The sequence below is a fragment of the Hyalella azteca genome, unplaced genomic scaffold (assembly GCF_000764305.2).
Source record: "Hyalella azteca isolate HAZT.00-mixed unplaced genomic scaffold, Hazt_2.0.2 contig7133, whole genome shotgun sequence".
NCBI lineage: Eukaryota > Metazoa > Arthropoda > Malacostraca > Amphipoda > Hyalellidae > Hyalella > Hyalella azteca.
This window is the reverse complement of record NW_025937263.1, coordinates 548,510-574,323: the sequence shown is the minus strand read 5'-3', so window position 1 is coordinate 574,323 and position 25,814 is coordinate 548,510. Positions and strand designations below refer to the sequence as shown.

At 38.6% G+C, this 25,814-nt stretch overlaps 1 protein-coding gene and 1 non-coding gene across 2 annotated transcripts; one reads left to right on the top strand and one right to left on the bottom strand.

The window, feature by feature from the left end:
- The first annotated feature begins 2,146 nt into the window (after positions 1–2,146).
- On the top strand, positions 2,147–2,219 carry Trnat-agu. Its single transcript has one exon. It is a non-coding gene; the product is annotated as a tRNA-Thr (tRNA).
- A 7,214-nt stretch (positions 2,220–9,433) lies between these two features.
- On the bottom strand, positions 9,434–24,856 carry LOC108679231 (branched-chain-amino-acid aminotransferase, cytosolic). The gene is made up of 8 exons (XM_018167835.2): positions 24,754–24,856; positions 18,633–18,680; positions 18,125–18,331; positions 17,679–17,909; positions 17,018–17,206; positions 16,463–16,577; positions 14,012–14,166; positions 9,434–13,404 (listed from the first exon to the last, which is right to left on the bottom strand). The coding sequence occupies exons 1-8, from the start codon at positions 24,832–24,834 to the stop codon at positions 13,216–13,218; spliced, it is 1,215 nt and encodes a 404-aa protein (XP_018023324.1). The 5' UTR covers positions 24,835–24,856; the 3' UTR covers positions 9,434–13,215.
- Between the last annotated feature and the right edge of the window lie 958 nt (positions 24,857–25,814).

Here is a 25,814-nt window from a genome sequence, read left to right as displayed (position 1 = left end):
AATTTGCCAAATATATAATTAAATTGCACGTCACCTATAAATTGTTGTCAATATGGAACAGTTTTGACTCGAGTAAGTCTGTTATAGGCATAAATAAAGAAAAGTCTTCAAGATTGGACCGTTGGTGAGGCTGAAGCATAAGCCGGACAGAATCTTTCAGAAGAGCCTGACCCTGGGCTTGACCCTGTGGTAGCCAAGATACCCCCACCAGCCAACGGGAAATGAGCAGTTATGCGGCCGCCCCAACCATGCATGCGACGCCTGCTCGGGTCGCGAGAAAATACCGGTTGCATGTCTAGACGCTCACGCTTTTAAATCATTTTATCCGCTGTTTAGTTTTATTTTAGGGGGATTTCATGATAATAATTGCCGAAAATTATATATTTAGTTAGCCCAAAGTGCAAATCAACTAACAATTAAAACAGGAAAAGATGGTGAAATAAGTTAGTATTTGCCTTGCTTTTAAAGTTCCTGGATAACAAATGGTCTTATTCGCTACTGATAACCCTTAAAATCGGTCCCAAATCAAAGTTTAATGATGTCCGATGAAGATTAATAATGAAATTCTAATTACGATCCGATCGATCGTGAAATTATTATTGTGAACAATTATGAAATTACAAAAACGAGTAATCATGAAATTATGATAGTGATAGACATGATGAATATAGACAATAATGAAACAAAGATTGGGAACAATTGTGAAACAATGATGGTGAACAATGGTGAATGGTGATGGTGAACAATGAATTCCGTGTGAGTTAAATAATGGCATTGCAACGATAATAAATCGATTAACGTTTTGGACGCCGAGAAGTCGGGTACACAATACCGACTGACAACACAGTAATTGGTTAGGTGCCCAACAATAGTGAATTAGCACATGCCTTACTATACAGGTAAATGTAGCTTGTATATACCTAATGCTCTGTAACCAATTCAAGTTTACTAGACAATCAAATGGGAGCTCACATTCGAATTAGGTATGCGCGTCGGGAGTGAGTAACCTTACCCAATTAATTAGCTGGGAGCGGAGTGTGTCCATGCAGGTGTACGTTCAAGGCGAGAGCAATCAATCCGCGAGCTATCCAAAAATCCTGGCCCAGCAAGAGGTTATAGGCTAAAAAGGTTACAAGCTTAAAAGGTTACAGCCTAAAATGTCTGGAAAACAGGAATGGTAACCCAACACCGAGACTGCCAGCCGCTTCCAAGATTGAGTACGGTTCTGTCTGCCATTGTAAGCGCGACAAATAAGACAGAGAGGCAAGATATGCCCACAAAATAGACTGGTTACTAATGGAATTGTACCTGCCTCGTTCTGATCGAACCTCGATACTCGCTCCAATTTGTGGTTGCGTGCTCACAGCTTCGGAAAAGCTGCCACCCAAATTCAGGGCGAGGATAAAACACACACCTAAAAAATAGAAGTCTTCATATTAGTACATCAGCCCGTCAAAAGGCTATCGGGGCACATAGATACTGATGAGAAATGGCTGCGCAACTTCTTTCTTTAGCATAATACTCTGGAGGGTTACACAGCCTCCTATTTTTGGACAATGCTGGTGAGTCACAGCCAAAAAAGGACTCGTACTTAACAGTTAAACATATTTCCTTCTACGACGGCATCAGCTGAACCCGTATTGGATCTCTTTTCGACTGACGCTCAACAAATTGCTACTCGGCACGAACAAGCAATTAAATTTTCGTAGAAGATGATATCAATCGACAACTCATTTAATGCAAATCAGTCAGGAAAACCAACGTGCGGCAACTTTTACAAAATATATACGCATATTTAGAGAGCTTCCAAAACTTATGCCCCCACGAGCTATTTCCTAATTCCAGGAAAAAATTGTCCAGTAAATATTTCAATTGAACAATGTCTAGTAACATAAACAAGCAGTCCTGTAAAACTGAAAAGAAATTCAAAAATAATATAATAATCTTGGCGATTATTACTGTCAAATCGTCAGCTGAGAGAAACATCACAACATACTTCACTCATGGCATTTAATTAAAAATAATTCAACAATTTAAAATCTCCAAACGAGGAACGTACAGAATTTCAGTTGTTCGAATCTGAAAACAGGGTAATGAACTCCGAATATGGAGTATGTAAAGATGCCTCCTGTATCCGTGCCCACACGCCTTCATAGCTCAGGGGTTAGAGCGCTGGTCTAGTAAACCAGAGGCCGGGAGTTCGATTCTCCCTGAAGGCAGCTTGAGTGGAGATAGCGTTTTATAGATTTTATTGACGTTTCACCACATTAGCATCAATTCAGAGTAACGGCAAAAATGAGAGATAATAACTTATAACTTTTTTAAGGAACATTTGAAGGCATTGCTTGGAGCGGCCAGTTTTTTTATATAAAGGACACGGTATGATTAATCACAAATTTCTGGCCATGAATAAAATTGAAACGGAACGTGCGGCTCGACGGATTCGGAAAAATTCAGAAACGATAAAAAATACAAAATGTAATTTTCCATGTTTATAATTAGGAGTACAATTTAAATTAAGGCAGTAAATAAGCAAAATTCTGACTTCATTTCTATATATATATATTTTTTTAATTTACTCGTTTTTAAGAAGAAATAACCAAAAATTGAATTTTAAAAATAAAATATTTAAGACTGAAAATCAAGTTATGAGCGCCAAAATATTGATGGTGAAGACCTCCAAACAATCAACATTCGTCATATCACGAGAATTTTATAAAAAATTCTCCTGAAAAATCTTGACACAATTTTGTATGCCAAACGACGCATCTATTGAATTATCATTGAAAAATTCGGCATTGGTACGTAGGAGCCTAAATTGGTAGACTATCCTAGCAGCTGTAGCGATTTATCAAGACTGCCGGCGTCACAGCTGTGGTGAAAATTGAAACAAAAAATTACTTAGTATCGCAAGTTCACAGCATATTAATTTCTAACACGTCTATGAGAACAAGGAAGCTGCGCATCGTAGAAGAAATAGATCAAAAGCCATGGTATAGACTGGTATAATTGAAACGTTTAAGGCGTGTATACACATAAAAAATGTTTAAAATAAGCACGGCGGAGCATCACGCCAGCCACCCACGACAAAATTCGTGGTCCTAATTCCCGGCTTTCCTTGCTCGATGCCTAAGCAGATAAATTTCTATCAAATTAATGCTTTAAGAGATTCGCCCCGACACCCCGTCCCCCAAAATTGAGCCATTGTAGTCAAGACGCCGGAAAGAATAAATTAGCTTTGTTAGCCTACCAAGATCATGCAGATTAGAAGGCCGCCCATTCTGGGAAAAATTGCGAGACAACTGTCAATTTGACGTGCCTTAGAAGAAAGTGAAGCTTCAGGGTTCGGAATATGGACAAAACAATGCAAGACACGCTTCGACTTTCCATGGAGTGCAACCACTGTTGCTAAAATATCCAAAGTAAAGATCTCGATCACACGCCGCATTAGTGAATTTTTAATGGCAATATAACTTTGCACATATTTAAAAAATAGGATTCTTAATTTAAAACAGGCATGCATACCACATCCATAAGGGATCGATAATACCGTCAAAAAATGTGAAGAAAAAATTGGCCGCGACATTCGACTTCTATGACGATCGGCTGCGCAGTCGGTCTGGAGGAAGACGTACAATAGAGCCACGACATCGGTCTTATTGTTGCAATCGAAAACACGACGGCGCAGATAAGTAGACTTACCGGTCAATCCTGCGCAGTACCAATCAAAGGTTCGCACGCATGTACACCGCAGTCATGAAGTGCAGAATTTATAGGCCTGATTTTAAGGGTAGATGCTGGTGATATTTGACTCGGATGTTCTTCATCGATGACATGAAAGAGATAAGTGTGATTGGCAGCTTAGGCGATTCTATCGCCAGGACTTGCGTGTTAACCAGCACCGAAGGCCGGTCCGGGCACCTCTTGCGATCAAATGTCAATACACCTGCTCCTTTATTGTACTATTTTCCAAGTTAATTTCTTTGAACAATTCGTAGGAAAACTACTGTGAAGGTTTTGATCATTGTTAGATTTATAAAGTTTCAATGATTCAAACGATAATTAGAAATCTAAGGCTTGTGCTTCATTCACCTTTACCCACTGTAATTTGATCTACGAGGCTTTGCTCAGGGACACAACCAGCAGACTAAGCGGTAATTCGTTTCCTATGTACAGCAATCTGAACTCTGCGTTATAAACCAGCAACCAGCACCATTATATAGTTGCTGCATCGAGCATGAGAAAACAGTCTTAAAATCAGGGGACATGCAGGCACATGCGGATGATGCACATACGCGGTAAAAGTGGCGCCAGTATAAATAACGCAACTGTAAGTTCATCGGATAATTAGGACCAAAGTTGTTACTCTTTCTAAAATTTTATCAATTCAATCGGAATTTGATTGACAATTTTAAATCTAATAACGATAATATTGCAGTAAATAAAATTGAAATAGCAGCTAAACCGTGCAGACAAGGCAAATCTAGGTGAACAGGTGCTTTACCAGAGTAAGGATCATGATTCAAAGAAGGTGGTGACGTTACTCACGCCAACAATTTTTAATTAGTCAGTTGGTGATTAGACTAATTTAGCCAGATAAATCCTGATTCAATATTTAAATAAGAATCTTAGCAGGACTAAGTTGTTTAGCGAGACAGCTACAGCCAAGTTTAGGTATAAGAATCGAGTATCTTCTTTTACGGTAAATATATTCTGTGCTGTCATTTGACGGTAAAGGCAATAAGGCTTTACAGTCATACCTACCTAAACCTAAGACAGCACGAGTAAAACAATGCAATTTTGGTAACAAAATAAAACCACATTAAAACGTAAATTAGACTCGTGAATTAATTAATGAGAAAGAAAAATTCTTTTTAAAAAATAGGAAGCAAACACTTAATGGAAAATTAAGCGATTTCAAAATTTATTTCAATTCCAGGTTAGCCTAAATGAATTCCAGCAACTTGCAAGGTTTGACCTCTAAATTTGACGAACTCGTAAAATCTTTCTGTATATTACTTTGATTACTGATTGAAATTTTAAAATTTCTAAATAGCTCCGAAAACAATAGAAAATTTCCAATTCTCATCGTGAGTGACATTAGTTAGTACCACACTACCACTAAACATTTCTCGTGAAAACCTAATCTTGTGGAAGAAAGTCTAATAATACAGAAGAAGTGCCCAAAAACCTACTCATATCGAGCAATAAAACATGAGGAATCGTTAAAATAACCTACATAAAATACTTATCGTGATTTTGCAAAGACCCATTTTCAGGTCGACCCCATCAGCTCTCGCAGCAACGTCCACACCCACTCTCATTTGCGGACGAAGCCGTACTGGCCGACGCGGTCACCGTCTCGCGGACCGCGGTTGCCGGTATCCCTCTTTATGCCAGACCACATACGCCGCAATCATAAGGTCTGTCTGCATCTTTCTAATTATAGCCGAACTTGATGTATAAAAGTTAGTAACTACTCCTTACGTCAACTACACTTCAAACCTCAAATTTTTCATTTTTCTCATGTAAAGATGTAACACACTAGGAATTCGCTTAATGATATAGAAAAAATATTGAATCTCACAAAACTCAACCCGCTACTGACATCTGGGCAAATTTGAATATACCTAGTAGGCTCGTAATTATCAATAAAATGAACATTTTTCCAGCGGGACAAGAAGATCTTTATTACAAGCCAATGTAGTCTTAATCGATTCCAAACTCCATACATTAATGTCCATTTATTTAAGGGTTAAATTTTGTCATAAGTTTAACGAATGTTTACAGACGGCTGACGATAAATGTAAAACGCATTGAAAACTTATACCTTAACGTTTGGAAAAATCGAGTAAAATTAAACATATAAATACAAGTTTCTGACCATTGTTAGTGACACATGAAACTGAAACCTTCCTATGGAAACGATATTGATTATGTTCGTTAGATCACTTAACCTTATTTTAATAACATTCAAGGGCTATGACAAAGCTATACTTTTTCAGTTCTTTATATATATATTACTTCTGTAAGAGGGCGGAGACTTGTAAAAATTTACGATATCTATATGTATTTGTCCTTAATTAACTCCATTCGACAGGTCAGTCGAGTAACCTTCCTCAGCTAATTACAGTACATCCTTGAATAAACTTGCATCCGCAAGTGTCAAATTATTCTATAGAACAGGAGCAAATACTTGTTTCATTTATGAAATTTGGTATAAAGTATAACTTTCAGAATTGTCAAGATAAATTAAAATAACAAGAACATATGATAAGTGCCTTCAAGGTATCGCAACTAGGTAGCATCATTCGTGTGCAAACTACGGTACGTTTAGAAGTAAAATAAAAAGTAATAATTAACTTCACAGCCCAAGCGCAAAAATGAGCAATTATTCATCACTTAGAATCCGTTGGGCTTAGTCATAAAAAATAAAGCTGCAGCCTATCGTCCATGGAGTCCAAAATGACAATTTAGAGATGCCGCAAATCTCTCCTGACCGCAGGGGTGCCAACGACTGACCACCACGTCGCGCCTGCTCACAATGCCGCCAAGCTATCAAGTGTTGCCATACAAGGAGGTGCATTGAACTCTCTCAGCCCCACCCACATTTTGCGGTACTCTTCTTGTCATGCAATATGGCTCTCATTTTGAGAATTTTCTCGGCTTATGTGTCTGAGAGGAAGCTGCCTTTATATGCAATCATTTTAAGATACAGAATAATTGGCATGTTTTTATTTTGAAGAGAAGATATTATAGAAAGTGTCACTTGAGAGCTTATTAGCAGGGGTGAATCACAAGAGAATATTTTGATTAAAATTCTCTTATTTTTGGCCGGTATTTTTGCCGTACTGTGGGTCGTTAAGAAATACAGTAATAATCATTCAACATTTTTAGAAACATTTTTAGGTACACTCAACTTAAGGGGACCGACTACCCTAAAATTTTCAATTTTGGCGTTTTCCGGTTTTTGAGCTCATCTTAAAGCTTAGTTTTTGACGCATCCAACCGTACCAGAATCATCCCTCTACGTCAAAAAATGATTTCGTAACCGCCCTCCGAAGGGAGGGAGTTTTTAGAGCCCTTAACTAAAGCCTATGGGATTAATTAGAAGGGAGGACACACTAAAAAGGAACGTCTGACGTAAAGCGGCCAATCATGGCATTATCCGGTGCTCATACTCATCTTAAAGCTTACTTTCTGACGATTCAATTGGTGGCAGAATCAGCTTTCTACCTCCATTTTTACGTTCACAACGCACCATGGAACGGGGGGCGGTGGAGGGCGGCCTTAACAAATTCCTATGGCATTAATTACGGGGCGTGACTTGATATACTGCCAGATGCAGCCATGTCTTTCAGTGCCCATCATGACAGCGAGGTGAAAGGTGTGCAGCCACTCGCTCTATGCCTTCCTCACTTAGTTTTAAGGCTTGGTTGCGGTATGTTGGCTACGTTACGACTCTTTTACGTCATTTTACGTGCCGCCCGGCAGTTTTTTGGGCGTCCTGAAAACCTCCGATTGGTCGCACGGCAAACCTATCTCCTCCTACAGTTTTCAAGCTACAGCAATGAGACATATACCATTCGATTCGTAAAAACCATACCTATAGAACTGATGGTCATTTTTTGAATTTCTGTCTGGTTCGTTTTTTATATGGGGGAGAAGGGGGGAAAATGAGAAAAAATGAGAAAAATGGGATAAAACGCGCATAAAAAAAACTAAGGGGAAAATGAGAAAAATGATCATCAAATCTATATGTATGGTCCTTACGAACCGAATGATATATGTCTCGATGTTGTAGGATGATATTTGTAGGAGAAGATAGATTTTCTAAAGTACCCCTTTTTAGCCGTTTTCTATGAATTTCACGTTTTCTATGATTTTTTTTTTAAATTCATAGGAGCAAAATGTTATTTTTTTTTACATTCTACGTATGTATGTGAAGTTTCATTATGATCGGATAATAACTGTAGAAGTTTTTCCGGAGGGTAGTCGGTCCCCTTAACATATATTCCCAAAACTGGGTATTTCGTTCCTAAAATTTGTGAAACATCACTCTGTTATTACCGGATCGACACTTCAGCTAAGTGATGATACTAAGTGATGATATTGAATTAACGCATCATTATTAAATGATATAAAATTTTTGTAGTAAATTTAATATCTCACCAAAATGAGCTTAAGCTTTATGACGATATAAATTGATCCACGAACAGATCCTTCAATGGTGATTTTCATTCCATTAAATTACGAAGGCAAATATCGAATTTTATCTCTACGAGGAATTTTTCTCGATTTACGATTGGATAAAATAAGTACTGTTAATTGTAAAATTTGAAGCAAAACCAAGTGCGTTCACTCAAATCGTATTTTTTTAGCTAGCCAGTCAATTGCTTACCTTATTTATAGTTTCCATAAAAAAGTAAAGCCCCGCAGTGCCGTTGATTGCAGTGGCATCCGAAGAGAGATAGTTGGACTATCGCGGATTCCTTGCTCGCTCGTTAGCGCTGGCTCCAACACCGCTTCGAATGCTTCACACGTAACGCTACAATTGAGTTGTTCAGTCGGACGAGTGGAGGCAATCGTAAATAAATGAGTTGCTGCATCGGACAGATGGTACCTACGCGATCGAATGGAATCAAGATTGTAGCTGGCAGTGACAAATTTAAGCATTAAGAAGACAGGAGTGAGGCTAAATGAATGAGGTTCTAGAGTTGATGTAGTGTGTCAACACGATTCTACTGCAAAGTGTGCAGAATAAAGATTGCATTTGCAAACAGAAGCAATATTATGAGGATTAGACATTAAAGCGGTAATGTGAAAAGTGTTCGTTCAGAAATAAAGTTAACATTTGAAAGAGAAATAGTGAGATTCGAAGAATGAACTATTGTACGTTATGCACGCTTTGAAGAGATGCAAGAGATTTCCTAGCTATCTGCCCTGCAAACGATACATAGAACGTATACAGGTAGGTATCATCATTTAGACTTCAAGATACTAGAGCTGACATTAATGCGATCGTTCAGAAGCACGATAAGCTTATCGTCAGAACAAGCTATCGTCTGTCCGCAGTCAACGATCAATTAAAAGTACCTCATAAGGCTAAAGGAAATCTTTCTACGGTTTAGACTGGAGACTAGAGCAGCACTTCTTTACCGTCAGTAGGATAAGGCAGCTCAAGGCGCTCTATATGGTGACCCTGTGCAGCGTTGCAAGCCACGCGTGTCATTTTGTGCAGTTCATGGACCATATTTTCGGTAGCACAGATTAGGTATCTCGAGGCAGAATGTTACGTCTACATAGTGACCTAAAAAAAATCTTGCAACTGAATTTGGAGCGATTGTGTGACCTCATGCAGATGAAAAGAATTGCCTACATATAAAACCTTATTCAGTAGGAGAGAGGGATTTTTTGTAAGAAAAAGACGTTATGTCTTACACAGACATTTAATAGAAAAGCAAGCGATGTACATGAGAGCGTCAATACTAATCTAAGCTATTACCACTAGATCACATCAAGATGCTCTGCTCTCTCTACACTTATCAAGCGTTGAAGCAGCGGCTTCCTAGTCCACAACCTGAAAGTTAAGTCCCATCGCACCTCTTGATAAATCACGCCATAAATTTGTTCAAGTAGATTACCGCTTAGAGGTTTTTCAAGAATTGACAAGACACAACTGACGTGCCCTAATCAATCTTGGGTTCAGCACAAGTTTTCAGAACCACAAGGAGAAAATTTTGGGCGAAAAAAATAATTTACAACATAGAATAAACTGAAAAACTCCTATGCTCCAATTTACCAATAAATAAATTTTATTTTAAAATAAAAAACAAAAAGGATTCCGATAAGAAGCGGTCAATATTTTTGAGATAGATTGACGGAAACATTTGCATGACATAATAGATACAGTATTATAAAAAAGGGGCTATTTGGTAATTTCATCAAGCATTCTTCACCATAACTGAAAGAATTCCCAGACTGAACGCGACGTTGATCCCATTATCAAGAAGCTAACAGACAATTTGCGATGCCATACTTTATAAAAAAAAAAATTTTTTTGTTCCTGGAAGACGTTTTACAAGATGAGCACTTGCAAAATCTAAAACAATAAAATCGGCAAATGATTCCATCAATTTGAGCTTGAATTATCTAGGAAAAATGTTAGCAATGGAAGTAACTTAACTATTAGCGAAAACAGTAACCAGCCGGAATCAGCGATAAATGCAGATAGGTCACAGAAGCATATCTGCAGTTGAGAAAATTATGAAAATCAGACGTACCAGCAAATATGACTGATTCGAGAGTAACTGACGAAAGCATTCATGTAAACTTCCATGAGGGAAAACAAAGGGAAACGAAGGACGCGCGACGATTACGAGAGGTATGTGAAGTCGGTCGAATTCTGTAGTGAGCGATGGGAAAAACGGACATCATGTTGGTGAGAGGAAATGAGGAAGACTCTTAAATTCACAGATGAAAGTCTGAGTGACTTTTGCATGTAATAGAGAGAGTGAGAGAGAGCTACGTACATCAGAGCCACTAAAACTAACAACTCTTACGAAAGTCAAAAGAAACGCGAAAATAGGGCAAGGCTTTAAAAGTGTGAGAAAAATCTACGAATTAGTCCGAAGCAAAATGGAGTTTATCTACCACACTGAAAGCTTGCATCGGAATTGTGACGTCTTTGCACAATCATTAATGAGAACAAAATAAACTTCGTGCAATTTATGGAGACACAATATAACAATAACCAGCTTATAAACTGATAAATGCTTGTAAACCTTGTAACTCATACGACGATTTCAAATCATTGTAAAATTCAGCTAACCTAGGCTACAGTTTCATTAGAATTCCTGGAAGAAGATCAAGTAAAACAAACTTTGTCCGATGAGGAGAAAGGAATTCCAGTACATGAAACGTCAGCATTGATTCTCATAAAAATCGCTGACAAGGCTTGACTCTCCCAACTCACAGGCGGCAATTGGGAACAAATTAAAGCGTTCCTTAAATTAATGCAATGAATAACAACCGCAGTCATTACTGAGCTCGCTGGTACATCCCATTAGGTGCAAACTTTCGAAGTTCGCAGAATATAAGTACATCGAAAGTTTTCGAGCTACTTAACAAACAAGCGGCGTAGCATTAAATTGTGACATGGAGAAAATTTTCCAACAATACCTACGGAAAAAAGTTAGCAAATGAACTATAAATGCATTGTACGATCAAATTTCAACAAATATATAACTATATATAAAACTATTTACACACAAGAATGAATGGCAGAGAATGATTGCCACAAACTTCTAAGCGAGTTCTAGAAGTCGCTTAGAGTGTGAGGTGTAATATAATACTTGATGGAAGCGTAAAAAATTCCGAATCATATGCCACAAGTAAAAATAAACAACCATATATTTATATAAATAAAAGATTCTGGTTAATTGTGGATTCACTTGAAGAACATATGCACTCAATCGGTTGAGTGCATATGTTCATATCATATATGCTCGGTTAGAACTAGCGCAAAATATTGGACAAAGAGATCACGTCAAATGCAACAAAGTGTGCCTAAAAATCACAGTTAGCTTATCAGTTGAATCGATTAAAATTGACATACCATCAGGGTATTCTGTAAAAAAAGCGGGGCGAGATACAAACGGTTAATTATTGGAGATCGATTTAGATTTTAAACATGACATGTACGTTGAATTCTAAGGTGCAACGTATGCGATTAACTCTGCCAAAAATTTCATTATATTAATTCGATTTGGTTCTATTTTGGACATTCATTTCTATATCAGATCCTTGTGCCGTCATCTAAGTCTAATTTGTTGCCTCAATAAACTTCGGTTCAGATTCTTACCTAGTCAATATTTATATTCACTATAGAGATATAAGAGATACTTCTGCAACTTTATGTCAGGTCAGCGAGGATGGATAGTTAATCAGAAAAAGAGATTATTTTAAATGCGTTGTCCGCGATATTCACACCAACGCCCTACGCTGTAATTTATCTGTCAACAACGACGTCATAACAGCAAGTGATGTTGCTGAAACATTGTACATGCACAGGCATAAAACTCATCTTATAACAATTACTTCTCAATAATGATGAAGAATACAACTGCATGCCACAAAAATCAAGTATAAATCATCAATAATACTCAGAAAGCCTTAACTATCAATTGTGATGGATTAATTACTGTACTGAAAGTTTGTCAACGAAAAGATTCACCGTTAATCTAAAATTTTCTCCGAGCTCCTTCAAATAAATAAAAATTTCTCTTCTCAGCTTGAGAACTGATTGTTATCCTTACAACATAAAAGTTCGAATCAGTTAAAAGAGTTCGCAGTTCGTAAAAACAGTGCAGACGGATTCAACGAGTAAATTACTATAGCTGAACGCGGCTGCTGAACAAATTACTCGGACCAAGAAGAAAAATTAAGTCAACAAATTACTCAGATCATGTTAAGTTAAGATACTATTATTAACAAGATGTGCCATCAACGAGTAGCAACAAAGCTGGATCTTCAACGCAGCAGTCATGCAATCAAGCTCATAACAAAAACGTCCAAAATTTCCTAGCGATCGTGTTTATAAATTAAAAATAGGTTTAAAACCTTACAAACATCGAAGAGCTGCACCGATAACCGTTCAGAAAAATTAACCGCGAATCGAACTGCTAAACATAAAATAAAAGTTGTGCAAGTAGAACATCCTCAGAGTAAAGATTAAACGCGATATGAATAATCGCACGATTCGCCATGCAGCAGGATCGATAAAATTTACTGTATAACATGTACATTTGTTTACGTGAAATACATTTTCGGACGCTATTTACAAGGCTGAATTTCTACCTATTGCGCTAATCATTCTTTCCTTCTAAGGTTGAACACGTCACACTGCTCAAGACTTAGCAGCATCATGAGATTTTAGTCCATAAATGGAACTTCTAGATTTACATATGTAGCTTTTGACCTAATGAGTGCGCTGCTTTACCTGTCAAGGATTTCTAGTAAATCCATACACAATAGATTCTCATCGAGCTAAATCTATTCATTCAAAACTGGTTGAATATTTATAATACTTAAGAGGAATAAAGAATAACTAAAGCAGTCCTTTTAATACTCTATAGAAGGAAGAGACGTATCCGCATTCAAAACAGTTTTGTAGCTTTATGTGGCGTGGTAATTTCTTTTCTAAATTAATAATGATTACTCTATAGGAACGGACCACGGATGGGGAGTGCGGCCGTATTGTATGTCTGTGATGGCGTCATAGAAGCGGGTGGTGAGAGGCTGCTTGTGTTCCATGGTCGGGATGCGGATGGTCTGCCCGTTGTAAGAGATGCTGCCCACGGGACACACCACAGCCGCTGTGCCGCAGCCGAACATCTCCAGAATCTGTCACAAAAAAAGAGGTTGGTCAATCTCGAAAAGCTGTGACAAATACAAGAGGTTTGTCAATCTCGAGAAGCTGCGACAAATACAAGAATGTTGTCAATCTCCAAAATTTGTGTCAAATAAAAGAGGTTTGTCAATCTCCAGAATCAGTCACATATACAATGATGGTTGTCAATCTCCAGAATCTGTCACAAATACAGGAGTGTTGTCAATCTCGAAAAGCTGTGACAAATACATAAGGGTTGTCAGAAGTAGCCAGGAAATCCGTATTCGTTTCGGGGAAACTATCACATTTCAGGGAACGATACTTGAATAACGCAAGGTCTTGAACCTCGTTGCTAAAATCATTTAAAACTACTGACTCATTTTATTGTCAACACTATGAGATTATTATAAATTTGTCCCCATTTCCCTAATATTCAGCACTTCGTTATTGTGTCTGCACACAATCACACTAACTTATTTATTACCTTGAATTTGATTTTTCAAGATCATGAAAGAACGTTTTAAATTCATGAATAATCCACTACTGCGACGCTTCTAAATTGCACTGGCAAATGCACAGTAATACGAGAATCTAAATTTGCCGCAGAGGTTCGCGACTGACTCTGTTATTGCGGGAGTGTTCCAGGAGCTCAGCCATGGTAATGTCGCGCTCGTTCACCTCGAACTCCCGCCACGACCTAGCGAGCTCCAGCAGCGACGCACGCGTTACTCCTGGCAGGATGAGTCCGTCCAAGGGAGGCGTCACGAGCTCGCGCTCTGGAATAAAAATTAATCAATTAAAGCACGACATAAATGTTGTGCACTTTGGATGAGCATTAATGTCAGGATATCGCATTACAGCGAGAGGTGATAACACCAGGAGCAGCAGTGCTGCTACAGGACGCCAACACGCGAAGGTATGCGGTCCATCAATGATGTCCTAGATTTATATGTAATGTGCAGCGCACTGCCATAATATATTATTTCATCTGCATTATCCGCGCGTTTCCCACCATACGACACCAATGAGTGAACGTAATCATTTCTTACACGAGGGATTTCATTCCCTCTTCCTACATTTCTTCTCAGCTATTGCCTCAATGATGTTTCGAACTTGCTTACAGCCGAGAAACTTACTGAAATTACGAGGTTTTACTTTAAGAAGGTGTTAAATGAAACTTACTGAAATTACGAGGTTATACTTTAAGAAGGTGTTAAGATACACTTCATTCCTATGGGCACTGGCCTTAAAAATCTCCAGGTATTTTCCGATTTTTCACGGAACACTAGAGGGTTCTTTTAATGCACGAAAGCGATTAACTGCGGTTCTAATTATGAGTGGGCACTATAGGTACGCGAGGGCTTCCTCGCAGGACCACACAGCGAAGGCGTCTTAAATTGAAAGGGGCTATGTAAGTATTTTCCATCAGAAAAGCAATAAACGCAAATAAAATACTTAAAAAAAAACTTTTTAAAAAACCACGTTTTTCTTGTGGACTAAATAATAGAAAAAATAAATAACTTAAAAAAAAACTTTTTAAAAAACCACGTTTTTCTTGTGGACTAAAAAGTAGAAAATAAATTATGGCTTGAAAGGACAGAAATTTAATAGAGAATGTTCAAAGACCTGCAACAAGGATAATTCCAGGCTTGAAGGGTAAGTCCTATTAAGAAAGATTGAAGATTATGAAGCTTCCAAGCCTCAGTTATCGACGTCTGCGTGGGGACCTCATTGAAGTATACAAGTATACTCATGGTCTATACAAGGTCCCTGAAGGGTTACTAGAATTTGAAACAAGAACCAACACCAGGGGCCATACACAACACACGAATTTTGGAAATTTGATGGTGAACGTACAGCCCGACCCACGTTTTTTGGGGCGAGCCATAATTTATTTTCTACTTTTTAGTCCACAAGAAAAACGTAGTTTTTTAAAAAAGTTTTTTTTCAAGTATTTTATTTTCACCTTTTTAGTCCGTTGCTACGCAGCCATCCTACATAATATTCATTTTATTTCAGTTGGCCACGCAAATGCACGAAAGAAAATTATTTTCGAAGTTCTGTAGAAAATTGTTTACGAGGGGATACATTGTTGTCCCCGTATTTATCTGGGTGCGTGGCTGTGATAAATACATTTCATTGAAAAAATACGCCTGGAAACGTGCAACAAATTATTGATTATTGTATTGTCATCGGGAGCTGCGCTTCCCTAAAAGTTTCAGAGCGCTAGCTAGCGGGAAAGTTGGTGAAATATCGATTGCAAGATTTGATCATCACAGACAGAAGGACACGAAAGCGAGCTAAGAAAAACGTGATAATAATAAAAAAGAGGGCGTCATCTTATCACAGAAGAGAAAAACCACAAAACAATTATTGTGGCAACCTGGCAGTGTGGCAATAAAACCATGCTAATAAGGTCAGTGGCCAACGTAACTTGCAGGCGCACAAGACAATGAAATATATAGGTAGTTCGTTTACCACCATTTGCTGTAGACATTTATACTGCATCTGTTAACAATAAATTACACAAATTATGAACAACGCTAACAGGAACTACCATATAATGCCTGAACTCCAAGTTAAAAAGTAAGGCAGTGCCTACTGAAGGGCTCCTAGCAGAGGTTCATACTGTGAGGTTGACCTTAAATTATGGCTAACGTGTGGGAAAATATTTGTAGATTATAATTTTGAATTCTTAGATGACTTATTACCCTACGAGCTGCCAAAAGATCTAAGCCAGAGAATTTTCATCATGACACAGCAAGAGAATTACGTGAGCTGGCGGGCAAATTTCACGCGTTTACACAACAATAAAGAGTCGAAGCAATTGATAAAGATGATGCATCCGTAATGGAAAAAAGATTGGATTTACACTTCATTTGAATATATCTGCATGTTTGAATACTTTAGAAGGAGCTGAGCAATTATTGCACGTAAAAATCGCTCATTCGATAGAGGTATATCAAATGAGTTCAACAAGTAAACTATTCTATTAAATAAGAGTAATATCATATCAAGAAATTATTATCCTATATCCGATATTATAATATTATCTATAATAATAACGCTCACCTCCGTTGCCTTTGTCCAGCAAGATCATGATGTTCATGGCGCCGACTTCAGTGATGCGATGATCAGGCCCGTAGAGCCACAAAACCTGTGCATGTCCCAGCTTCATTGCCTCTTTCTGCACGCAAATTATCAACCGTTAGGGCTGTGAAATTGCATAGTAAAATTGCATTTCAATAGAAAATACTTGTGATCACAACACTGCGTCAAGACGAGGAATTACTGACGGCTAATATACAGACGCTAATTATGGGCCGGCATTGCCAAACACGCATAGACACGGAGGCTGTCATTCAATCCTCATCACGGTGCTTCGAATGAGATCACGTGTACGTGCCACTGCCTGTAGAGTGATGATGGGCTCGTAATGGGCTCAAGCCTCTGACCTGCATAGCGAGGGTTGCCGCGTGAAGGGCTCAAGCCTCTGACCTGCACAGCGAGGGTTGCCGCGTGAAAGGCTCAAGCCTCTGACCTGCACAGCGAGGGTAGGCGCGTGATGGGCTCAAGCCTCTGACCTGCACAGCGAGGGTTGCCGCGTGAAAGGCTCAAGCCTCTGACCTGCACAGCGAGGGTTGGCGCGTAGTTGGACCCCATCTTGGCGTCACCACATCCACCGGGCCACGCGCGCACGTATTTAGGGTCGGCGAGGAGGGAGACGGGGTTGTAGCCGCTCGTGAAGTACGGCCCCGTGGGGGACAGGATGACGAACAGCAACGCCTTCCTCGGCTGCTCCACCTTCAGTACCTCCTATACACGAGCGACAACGAAATTACCACCAATAACTAAATAAGTGAAAACGCAAAATCCCGTGGAAATGAAATTATTAAACTCTAGCCAGTCTGCTCATCTAGCCGACATTGATTTCATTAATAACATACGGTAACTGTATTTCCAACACAACGCACCAGTAAACACAAAAGTTTAATGAATGAATTCAATGTTATTCAAACTCATATTGGCTGTAACATAACAACTATTGGCACAAATGTTTAGAAAAAGCATATCAACATTTCCGGTCAATGATCACTGAGAGGAATGAGTTCACGTAAAATCTCAGGAACATTAAATTGTAGGAGCTTTTGGAAACGCTATACAACACTTCGAAACCCAATCTGACGTAGCTCTCGCCTATTATTACTCCTGCTCATAATCTCAACAGACTCAAAATTAGGAACCATTATTTCTTTCCTCAAATAAATAAGTTCTGCTTAACGCGCACCTCGTGAGCGATGATGGCTGGACGAATGTAGAGACTGGACGACTCAGCGTGAGGAACCCACTCTTGATCTATAGAGATGAGCTTCTTCATGAGCACGATGAGCTCGTCTTGATCGAAGGTGGGCAAGCTGGCCCTTTTTGCAGTTCTTATCATCCGCTTCATGTTCATGTCGGGTCTAAACATACATATTTGCCCATTGCAGGTTCTGTACGCCTTCATGCCCTCGAATAACTGGAAAATAAATGTTTACTATGTATATTAAATAGAAACTAAAGAAAAACATCGGTACGTTGGCGTTACTCGTAAAGTGCGAGTGATATTTCAGTAATAGAATTCTATTGTTGCTCGGTACCTTCACTAAATGTATAAATATACAAAAAACACCGATTACAAACACCCCAAAATGACACACTGTAATACCATCATATTATGCAATTTTCATTCACCTCCGTGGCGTAGTGCAGAACTTTAGCTCCAGGATGAATACTGAAATAATGGAAGGGAGATATTTTGGGTTTGCCCCAGCCATCGGCTTCTGTCCATTCGACTTCGAGCATGTGATCCGTGAACGTCACTCCGAACACGAGGTCTTTGACAGCTGGCTTAGGCTTCAGCTGATCAGTCCTGCAAAACTCGATCTCCACGTCTGAGGCCTGAGAAGAGATAAATATGAACTCAGTGAAGGGCTCTAAATTTTTTGGGGGATCGCGGGGAAGAGGAGAGAGGGGATAGATACTCGGGCTCACTTGAAGTGAACCATCGGTCGCGGCAATTGAAATATATACGTACACTTTGTTCAGTATCCACTCGGGATTACATGTGATGTGAAACCAATTATTATAATTCATGTGTTTATTTTCCTGATACTCAATATACTAGATGTCGACGATGTTTAAACGCGTCTTGCACGCGGCAAAGATGGCAAGCGGGTGAATTAAAATGTATGAAACTCACCTTGAACGTGGCCTGAGTCGACATGAGTCGGACGCCATTTTTCAGGTACTGAAAAAAATACAGATTATGAATAACTTCAACAGCACGAGTTTTAACATTCATTTCTTCATCAATTATTAAGAGCATAGAGCGTGGGAGTAATTAGAATAGAGATCGTGAGCCATTACCATTTTTCAATATTACCCCGACTCTTTTCATCATGGAGACAGCTTAAGGGGACCGGCTACCCTCCGAAAAAAACTTCACCAGTTATTATCCGATCATCATGAAACTTCACATGCATACGTAAAATGTAAAAATAAGAACATTTTGCTTATATGAATTTTTCGAAAAAATTGATAGAAAACGTGAAATTCATAGAAAACGGCTAATAAGGGGTACTTGAGAAAATCTATCTCCTCCTACAAAAATCATCCTACAACATCGAGACACGTATCATTCTATTTGTAAAGACCATACCTATAGACTCTGTGATCACTTTTCTCATTTTCCCCATAGTTTTTTATGCGCGTTTTATCAAATTTTTCTCATATTTCCCCCCTCCCCCCCTTCTCCCCCATATAAAAAACGAACCAGAGTGAAATTCAAAAAAGTGATCACAGAGTCTATAGGTATGGTCTTTACGAATCGAATGGTATATGTCTCATTGCTGTAGCTTGAAAACTGTAGGAGGAGATTAACGAAAGTAATGATCTATATATACAGATTAAATCCAAATAAATCTTTGTACATAATGTTAAAAAATGTTCATTGTATATATTTTTAAAATTGCCTTACGCAAAAACTATAGCACGCACAGACATGCGGTAAACTGCGTTAGACGAGCTTTTTCAGCAGCTACAAAATGAGTCAAGAAAACGGAAATGTCAAAATTTCCGATTTTTAAGGTAGTCGGTCCCCTTAACTTGCTTATTCACAAGTCCAACAATTTTGAAAATGTCGATTCATCGTAAAATATGCTTATATCATTCTAGATTCATTGATATTACAGTGGAGACAATGATTGACGATTTATTCGAATATCGCTCAATGATCGTTGAACATTAGCATGAAGGAAGTTGCAAAACAGGCACGCCAGCATACTGGAAACAGAAACCCATTAATTGAGTACACTTAGAATTACCCCAGTTTTTTGTTGCTACATCATAACCGCTGCGCGAATTGATGTGCCTGAAGAGGATTAAATTTGGCAAGCTTCAACGCTCGCCAAGGTCGCTGAGATCATCAAAATAGCCACTTAGATATACCGTATTCCAATCATCAACGCTCTCAGAAGATACTGCGTACTCATCTTAAAGTTTCTTCGCAATTGCAGCATAGATGCTCAGTTCCATCATGTCGCAATATTCCTGGCAAGAATCAACCAGACACGCGCCATTCAGGTTTACATAACCTCAAAACAGAATGACCCGGAAGACAGAGAGCAGCGACTCAGCAAGGACCTTGAAAAGTTGCATGCTCATGCAGAAGCAGAGAAAGATCTCTCGAGTTAGCGGTATCAATATTATATACCTTTAATTATTAATTTGCAGGTTCCTAGTAGTTATAGTTTCGAGAATCTATTTTTAAATGAAAATGTTCCCAGAATTGATTGAGAAGATCTAAAGTTCACTTTCGTACTGTGAAGGTCTGACGGGTAAGGCGGTAAACTCTCTATTGATCCGCACGCAGAGCCGTGATTGGCTGGACGCGAAGGCGCGGTAGACTCTAGCCAACTGCGTTGCAGAAAGATTCGTTCACCGCAGTGATCCAGAGGTCTTAGTTTTGAAACATTATGCTAATTCAAACAATAAAAATTTCGTTATCCCGTGATCACTGTAATTACTAAAAACTGTCTCATGAAGAACAAATTAGAAATGGTTAGTCATGCGAGGAAAACTGCCATCGAATTTATAAAACCACAATTGAATTACACAGAAAAATGTGTGGAAGTTTAAGTTTAAAAACTCTGAAAATAACAACTGATGCACGAAATTTAAACCAATTAATCAAGAGTTGAAAATCGAGTTTGTGCCGACTCAATTGTCTCAAATTTTCCCCTTGGACGACGACTAACGTCTAAGTCGTTACTATACTCCTTGAAACTTTAACGACTGACATCCATGTTCGTGCCGATCGCCAATGAGCTCTTCTTAAATAGTATAAATAAACCACGAGAAAATATATGAAACTACAGAGAGCCAACCGTACCGAGATTACGAATATGAGCAAAAACTAATGTTCTGTGTCAAGGTTAATGGCTTTGGACGAGGAATAGGTCAAGCGTTGAAAAAAATAACTCCGTTGACGTTTCATCCCAGCTATGAGCAAAAAATAACTCTGGCAAGTAAAAATGTTTAACTCCACCACTGACACATGGGACTAAGATACATGGATAGAAAATACTTTAAACGCGTCTTCAGAACAATGTTCTTGAACTATTGATGGTTTTACTCGCGCTTTAATGATTTTGATGAGACATAAACATTCGCTTAATGTATTTTCAGTTTGAATACGATAAAAAATTCTCACTTCATTGAAAATAGATTCGTGCGTTTTGCCTGAAAAATGACTCTTGTTGAAAATTTCATTTCAAGAGCACTGCTCTTAGGCTTGTAAGAAGTGAATTTTTCAATCGACGGAGCGTGAGCATTTTGCGACTCAACCTGATAACTTGAGTTCCGCCTCACAGCTCATGCGCATTTGCGGCACACTTTAACGGAGCACGGGGCTTAGCACGTGCTGCTGTCGCACATGCCAATCGCACGACTGTAGACTTGTGACCTATAAATTAATGCTTCTCAAATCACTCTCTGAAATTTCATAATATTCCAACCATAACCTTAGCCACCGCTGCCTCTCATCTTAACAAACAGTACTGAAAATATAACAAATTTACGGTGAACAGCTCCAGCACCTGCCACCTGCACCCACAAGCTAACGTATTGCCATTCGTGCTAAAATATTAGCGACGCATCTCTTCCTACTAGCAATGCTATGATGGCGTGTGGCACATGGCAGAGTCGAGTGACGCAAGCAGCGAGGACCATATTAGAACAGCTATCATGACGCAAACAAAAACTGGCACGCAGTCGGTGGAGGGGGTGACGAATTCTCAGTACCAAGAGGATAGAAATGATTATTACAAATCAATAATTTGAACATTGTTACCCACAATTTGAAACTAGAACTTGACGAATTAAATGAATGAGTGGACTGTGGAGACAGAGTTTAGCATTAGCTTAACATTTTATACGTATGACGTTGTTTGCAAAATATATCTGATCCAACAGTGAGCCACAATCGATTAAAATATTATCCATGCGCGAATTAACTCAACATTGGCCTTCACAGAAACGTTGAAATTTGCGCTTCAAAGTTTGGAACTATCACAATTTAAAGAACATCTACGATGCTGATCCAAGCTACGGTCCCAAAAAAGTGGAGAAGGCCTTTTGCGGTTAATTTAGCCTTTTCACAACTTTTTTTCGACACATCGATGCAAATCTTCATAAAATATATACGTTCCCTGGTAAAAAATTAAATAATTAAGTAGGCTACGACATCTTTTTTACGAAATTCTTTCTGTGGATGCCTCGACCGGTTTGCTTTCAATCAGTTCTTGAATGAATTCATTTGGTGGTTTAACATTAGTCATTAGTGTTTAGTGAAGCCCGTTTCCCCATGTCCTGCTACCGCACCTAACTCACCCGCCTAAAATAAAAATGTTTAAAGGTAATCAGATACATCTTGCGCTGCGTTAGGACAATAAATAAATACAAATATGACAAAATATATATAACTCAAGTATTTTTAAATTGAAATATGCCCTTACTTTACGTAGATGGAAACACCTTCACCTTGAACTAGCTACGTGACAACTACTCATTATGTCAGTGGTTCCCAAACTTTTTCAGGCTGGCGCCCCCTTTGGCTCCCTAGTGAATTTCTAGCGCCCCCCACAGACACATATAAAATCATGCCCCTCTTTCTATAAAATTTAGTTCACTGCAATTTTGAAAGATAAAGGTTAAACACAAATGTGTATTTCACAAATAGGACCCCTTTTAGTGAACCAATGTGTTTTTCAGCTGTTTTAACTGTTTCAGCACTAGAAACCTAGGATGTCTCGGGCAAATTTACGGCCGGACTCGTGGCCGGTCTCACGACCAATCTCCAAATTCAGTTATCAAGGAATATCACCCAAACTAATTAACGCAGCTCAATAAAACTTGTAACATGTATTCATCAGATTAACGGTGACGTTTAGCTTGCGAAAATTTTTTAAATATCACCTTCATTCGTGAGTTATATTGCGATACAGGCCGAAATTCGCAGTGATCAAAGAATTTCTTCCAAACTACCAAACAGATTTGAACGAAGTTTGAATATAATACATTCCTATCTACCAAATGGGATTTTTAGGATTAAAAAAAATTTTGATTTACCGTCGTTTGCGAGAGTTTTTTTTTTCATTTTACCGTCATTCTTGATTTCACACTTCCTTATTCACTTTCGTTCGCAAGTTATACAGATATAGGAGGAACGACCGGCTTTTCTACCGGCTGGTTTAACCAAGAGCCGTTTACGTATAGCCGTATAACTCACAAACGAAGGCAAAACGAAAAAATTGTAACGAACTAAACATCACCGTTGCTCAGGTTAGGTATTAAAATACTAAATTTCGTTCAAATCTGTTCAGTAGTTTGCAAGAAATTTCTTGATTACTGCGAATTTGAGCACGCATTGCTGTTTAAATCACGAATGAAACTCGCGAACGAAGGCACAATCGAAAAAAATTTCACGAGCTAAACATCACCGTTCGGTAGTTAGGACTGGAAATTCAAAATTTCGTTCGAATCTGTTCAGTAATTTGGGAAAAATTCCTTGATCACTGTGAATTCGGCCCGTATTGTCATATAAGTATGGCAAAAACAATTGAAGGCAAAATTCAAAAAATTTTCACAAGCTTTACATTACCGTTAGGTCCTAATGAATACGTGTACCAAGTTTCATCGAGTTAAGTTTATTAGTTTGAGAGATATTACTTGATCATTGAATGTGGAACTTGGCCGTGAGACCGGCCGCGAGTCCGGCCGTTAATTTGTCCGAGACGTAAACCTGGGGAGAGGTTAAAAAAATATAGGTAACTCAGCACTCACTGCAGTGAGTAACAGAGAGCGTATTTTCTCGTCGACGAAAACATGAAGTCACGAACGGACAGACAGGCGGACAGACGGACAGACAGACGGACGGACATGGCGAGCACAATAGTGCATTTTTTCCATGAATGAGAAAATGGGCTAAAAACAGATCTGGGTGAAAAAACCATCGCTGGGAGTCATGCATGTGCTGCACGTGTTGTGTACAAATCGTCAAACAAACGATCGAACTTCTGACTTCGACTTCGGACTGCCGCCCCCCTATCGCCCCCCTATCACCCTCTTCTTCCTTACCGCCCCCCAAAATCTTTCCATCGCCCCTAGGGGGGCGATATCACCCACTTTGGGAACCACTGCATTATATGATAACTTGTTGGAAAATTTGGGAAAGCAATCTAGTATAGAATGCAGACTTAAAAAATGCTCCCACTTTTTCCTCAAAAGAAAATAAATTAGGATAAATATGACAAATTATTTTGCTAATATGCAGAACCGCGAAAAAAATATCCAACTCTATAGTTACGTCGTCAAATAACCATGAATTATGGAAATAGCGCATTTCATCCCGGACTAGAAACCAAGAAACTCAATGCAGGATACTCTGCAGTACACACGTCACAGCCGGCCTTCAATCTGATTGGCTTATGAAAGGGGCGAGTTTATGACGTCACAGTGGAAGGGAAACAAGGTTTGAAAAAAATATATATATTTTTATGATACGATGTGTCAAGTGACATCTTGAAGAAATTATATTGCGAAAGACGCATACGATGGAAAAAAAGATAGAACGCAAATGAAAATTCGAGAAGGATTAGAATAGTAAATAGAAACATTGATTCGTGTCATCAATATCTGGCATCTCGTGCGCGCGCTTCAACATGCAGCGACGAATTGTGAAACGGAAGAATCGTTAAATAGAGTATAAAATTTTAAAAAGTAAAAAATAGGGTTTGCGAGATTGTTTTTATTTGAAAACTTACTGGATGGTTTTTAGCAGAATTTCGGAGGAAATTGTTGTAAACAAACGCGAGAGAAGCACTGTTCACCCACACTCTAGCCATGCTACCAGAAGACTGACCAAGACTAAATTTATGGCCTCGACTACCAGAAAGAACACATTGACATCATGAACATACTGAGCGAAACTATTCGGAGACAAGCACGAGGATATGCACATGTTTCTTGGAACCTAGAATTGTATGAAATATCATGATTTATTGTCATTTATTTCCGCAAGTTTCCGACATAACTTGAGATGGCTCCCATAAGCACGTTATTCAGTAATAAAATTCAATCACGTTATTGCATGTAGGTATTGCATCACATTCTGGTTTTCATAAAAATGGCGAATTTTTTTTACCTTTTTTCATGCAAATCGGACGGAGTGCTACAATTCCCCAACACCAGATCAAGACTGGATGCAATGAATTCAATATCTACAATCATTAGTGTCTCATCTGAAATTATTGGATTATGTCGTTTGCAATTTCTTAAATTTGCAAGTGACCATAAAAATTATCACGGGAATTTTCATTGTTTAAAAGAATAATAAATAAAGCGGAATTAATGAGAAATGTGGCATTGTCTGACACTACTCTGATCGTCAAGCCTCTGAAAAATTATTGCAGTACAAAATCTTACGAATTCCTTAAATGAATCTAAAATAACTTTTTCGATTGAAAACAGTCATTATTAGCCAGCGCATTCGAATCACTTGGCTTTGACGCCCAATCGTGTCATGTCATTGTCAGTAAGTTGCAGTTTTAGATATAGGTATTTAATAAAATATTATAGAGAAGGAACTTTCTATGGCACTCCCATTTGATTTTTAATCGCCATTATTATTGATAGATTTCATAGTCTGTATTCAACAGAGGCTTTAGCGCGGTGACCGGTCACAGATGAGCTGATTTGTTTTTGTCAGATATGCCATATGAATGCCATTCTGTGACAGTTGTTAGTCGGCATTGGTTGTTTTTCAGTCGACACTAAACATTTGTAAGCCCGTACCTTTCTTACCTAGGACTCACCCAAAACTGTT

Bases quoted from the DNA above. Each gene is read 5' to 3' on its own strand.
- LOC108679231 (XM_018167835.2), bottom strand. From the start codon at position 24,834: ATGGCTAGAGTGTGGGTGAACAGTGCTTCTCTCGCGTTTGTTTACAAC. The intron at 18,332-18,632 runs GTGAGTTTCATA...ATCTCTTCTCAG, and splicing joins CGACTCAGGCCACGTTCAAG to GCCTCAGACGTGGAGATCGA. The intron at 14,167-16,462 runs GTGAGCGTTATT...TTTTTATTCCAG, and splicing joins GCTGGACAAAGGCAACGGAG to AGCGCGAGCTCGTGACGCCT.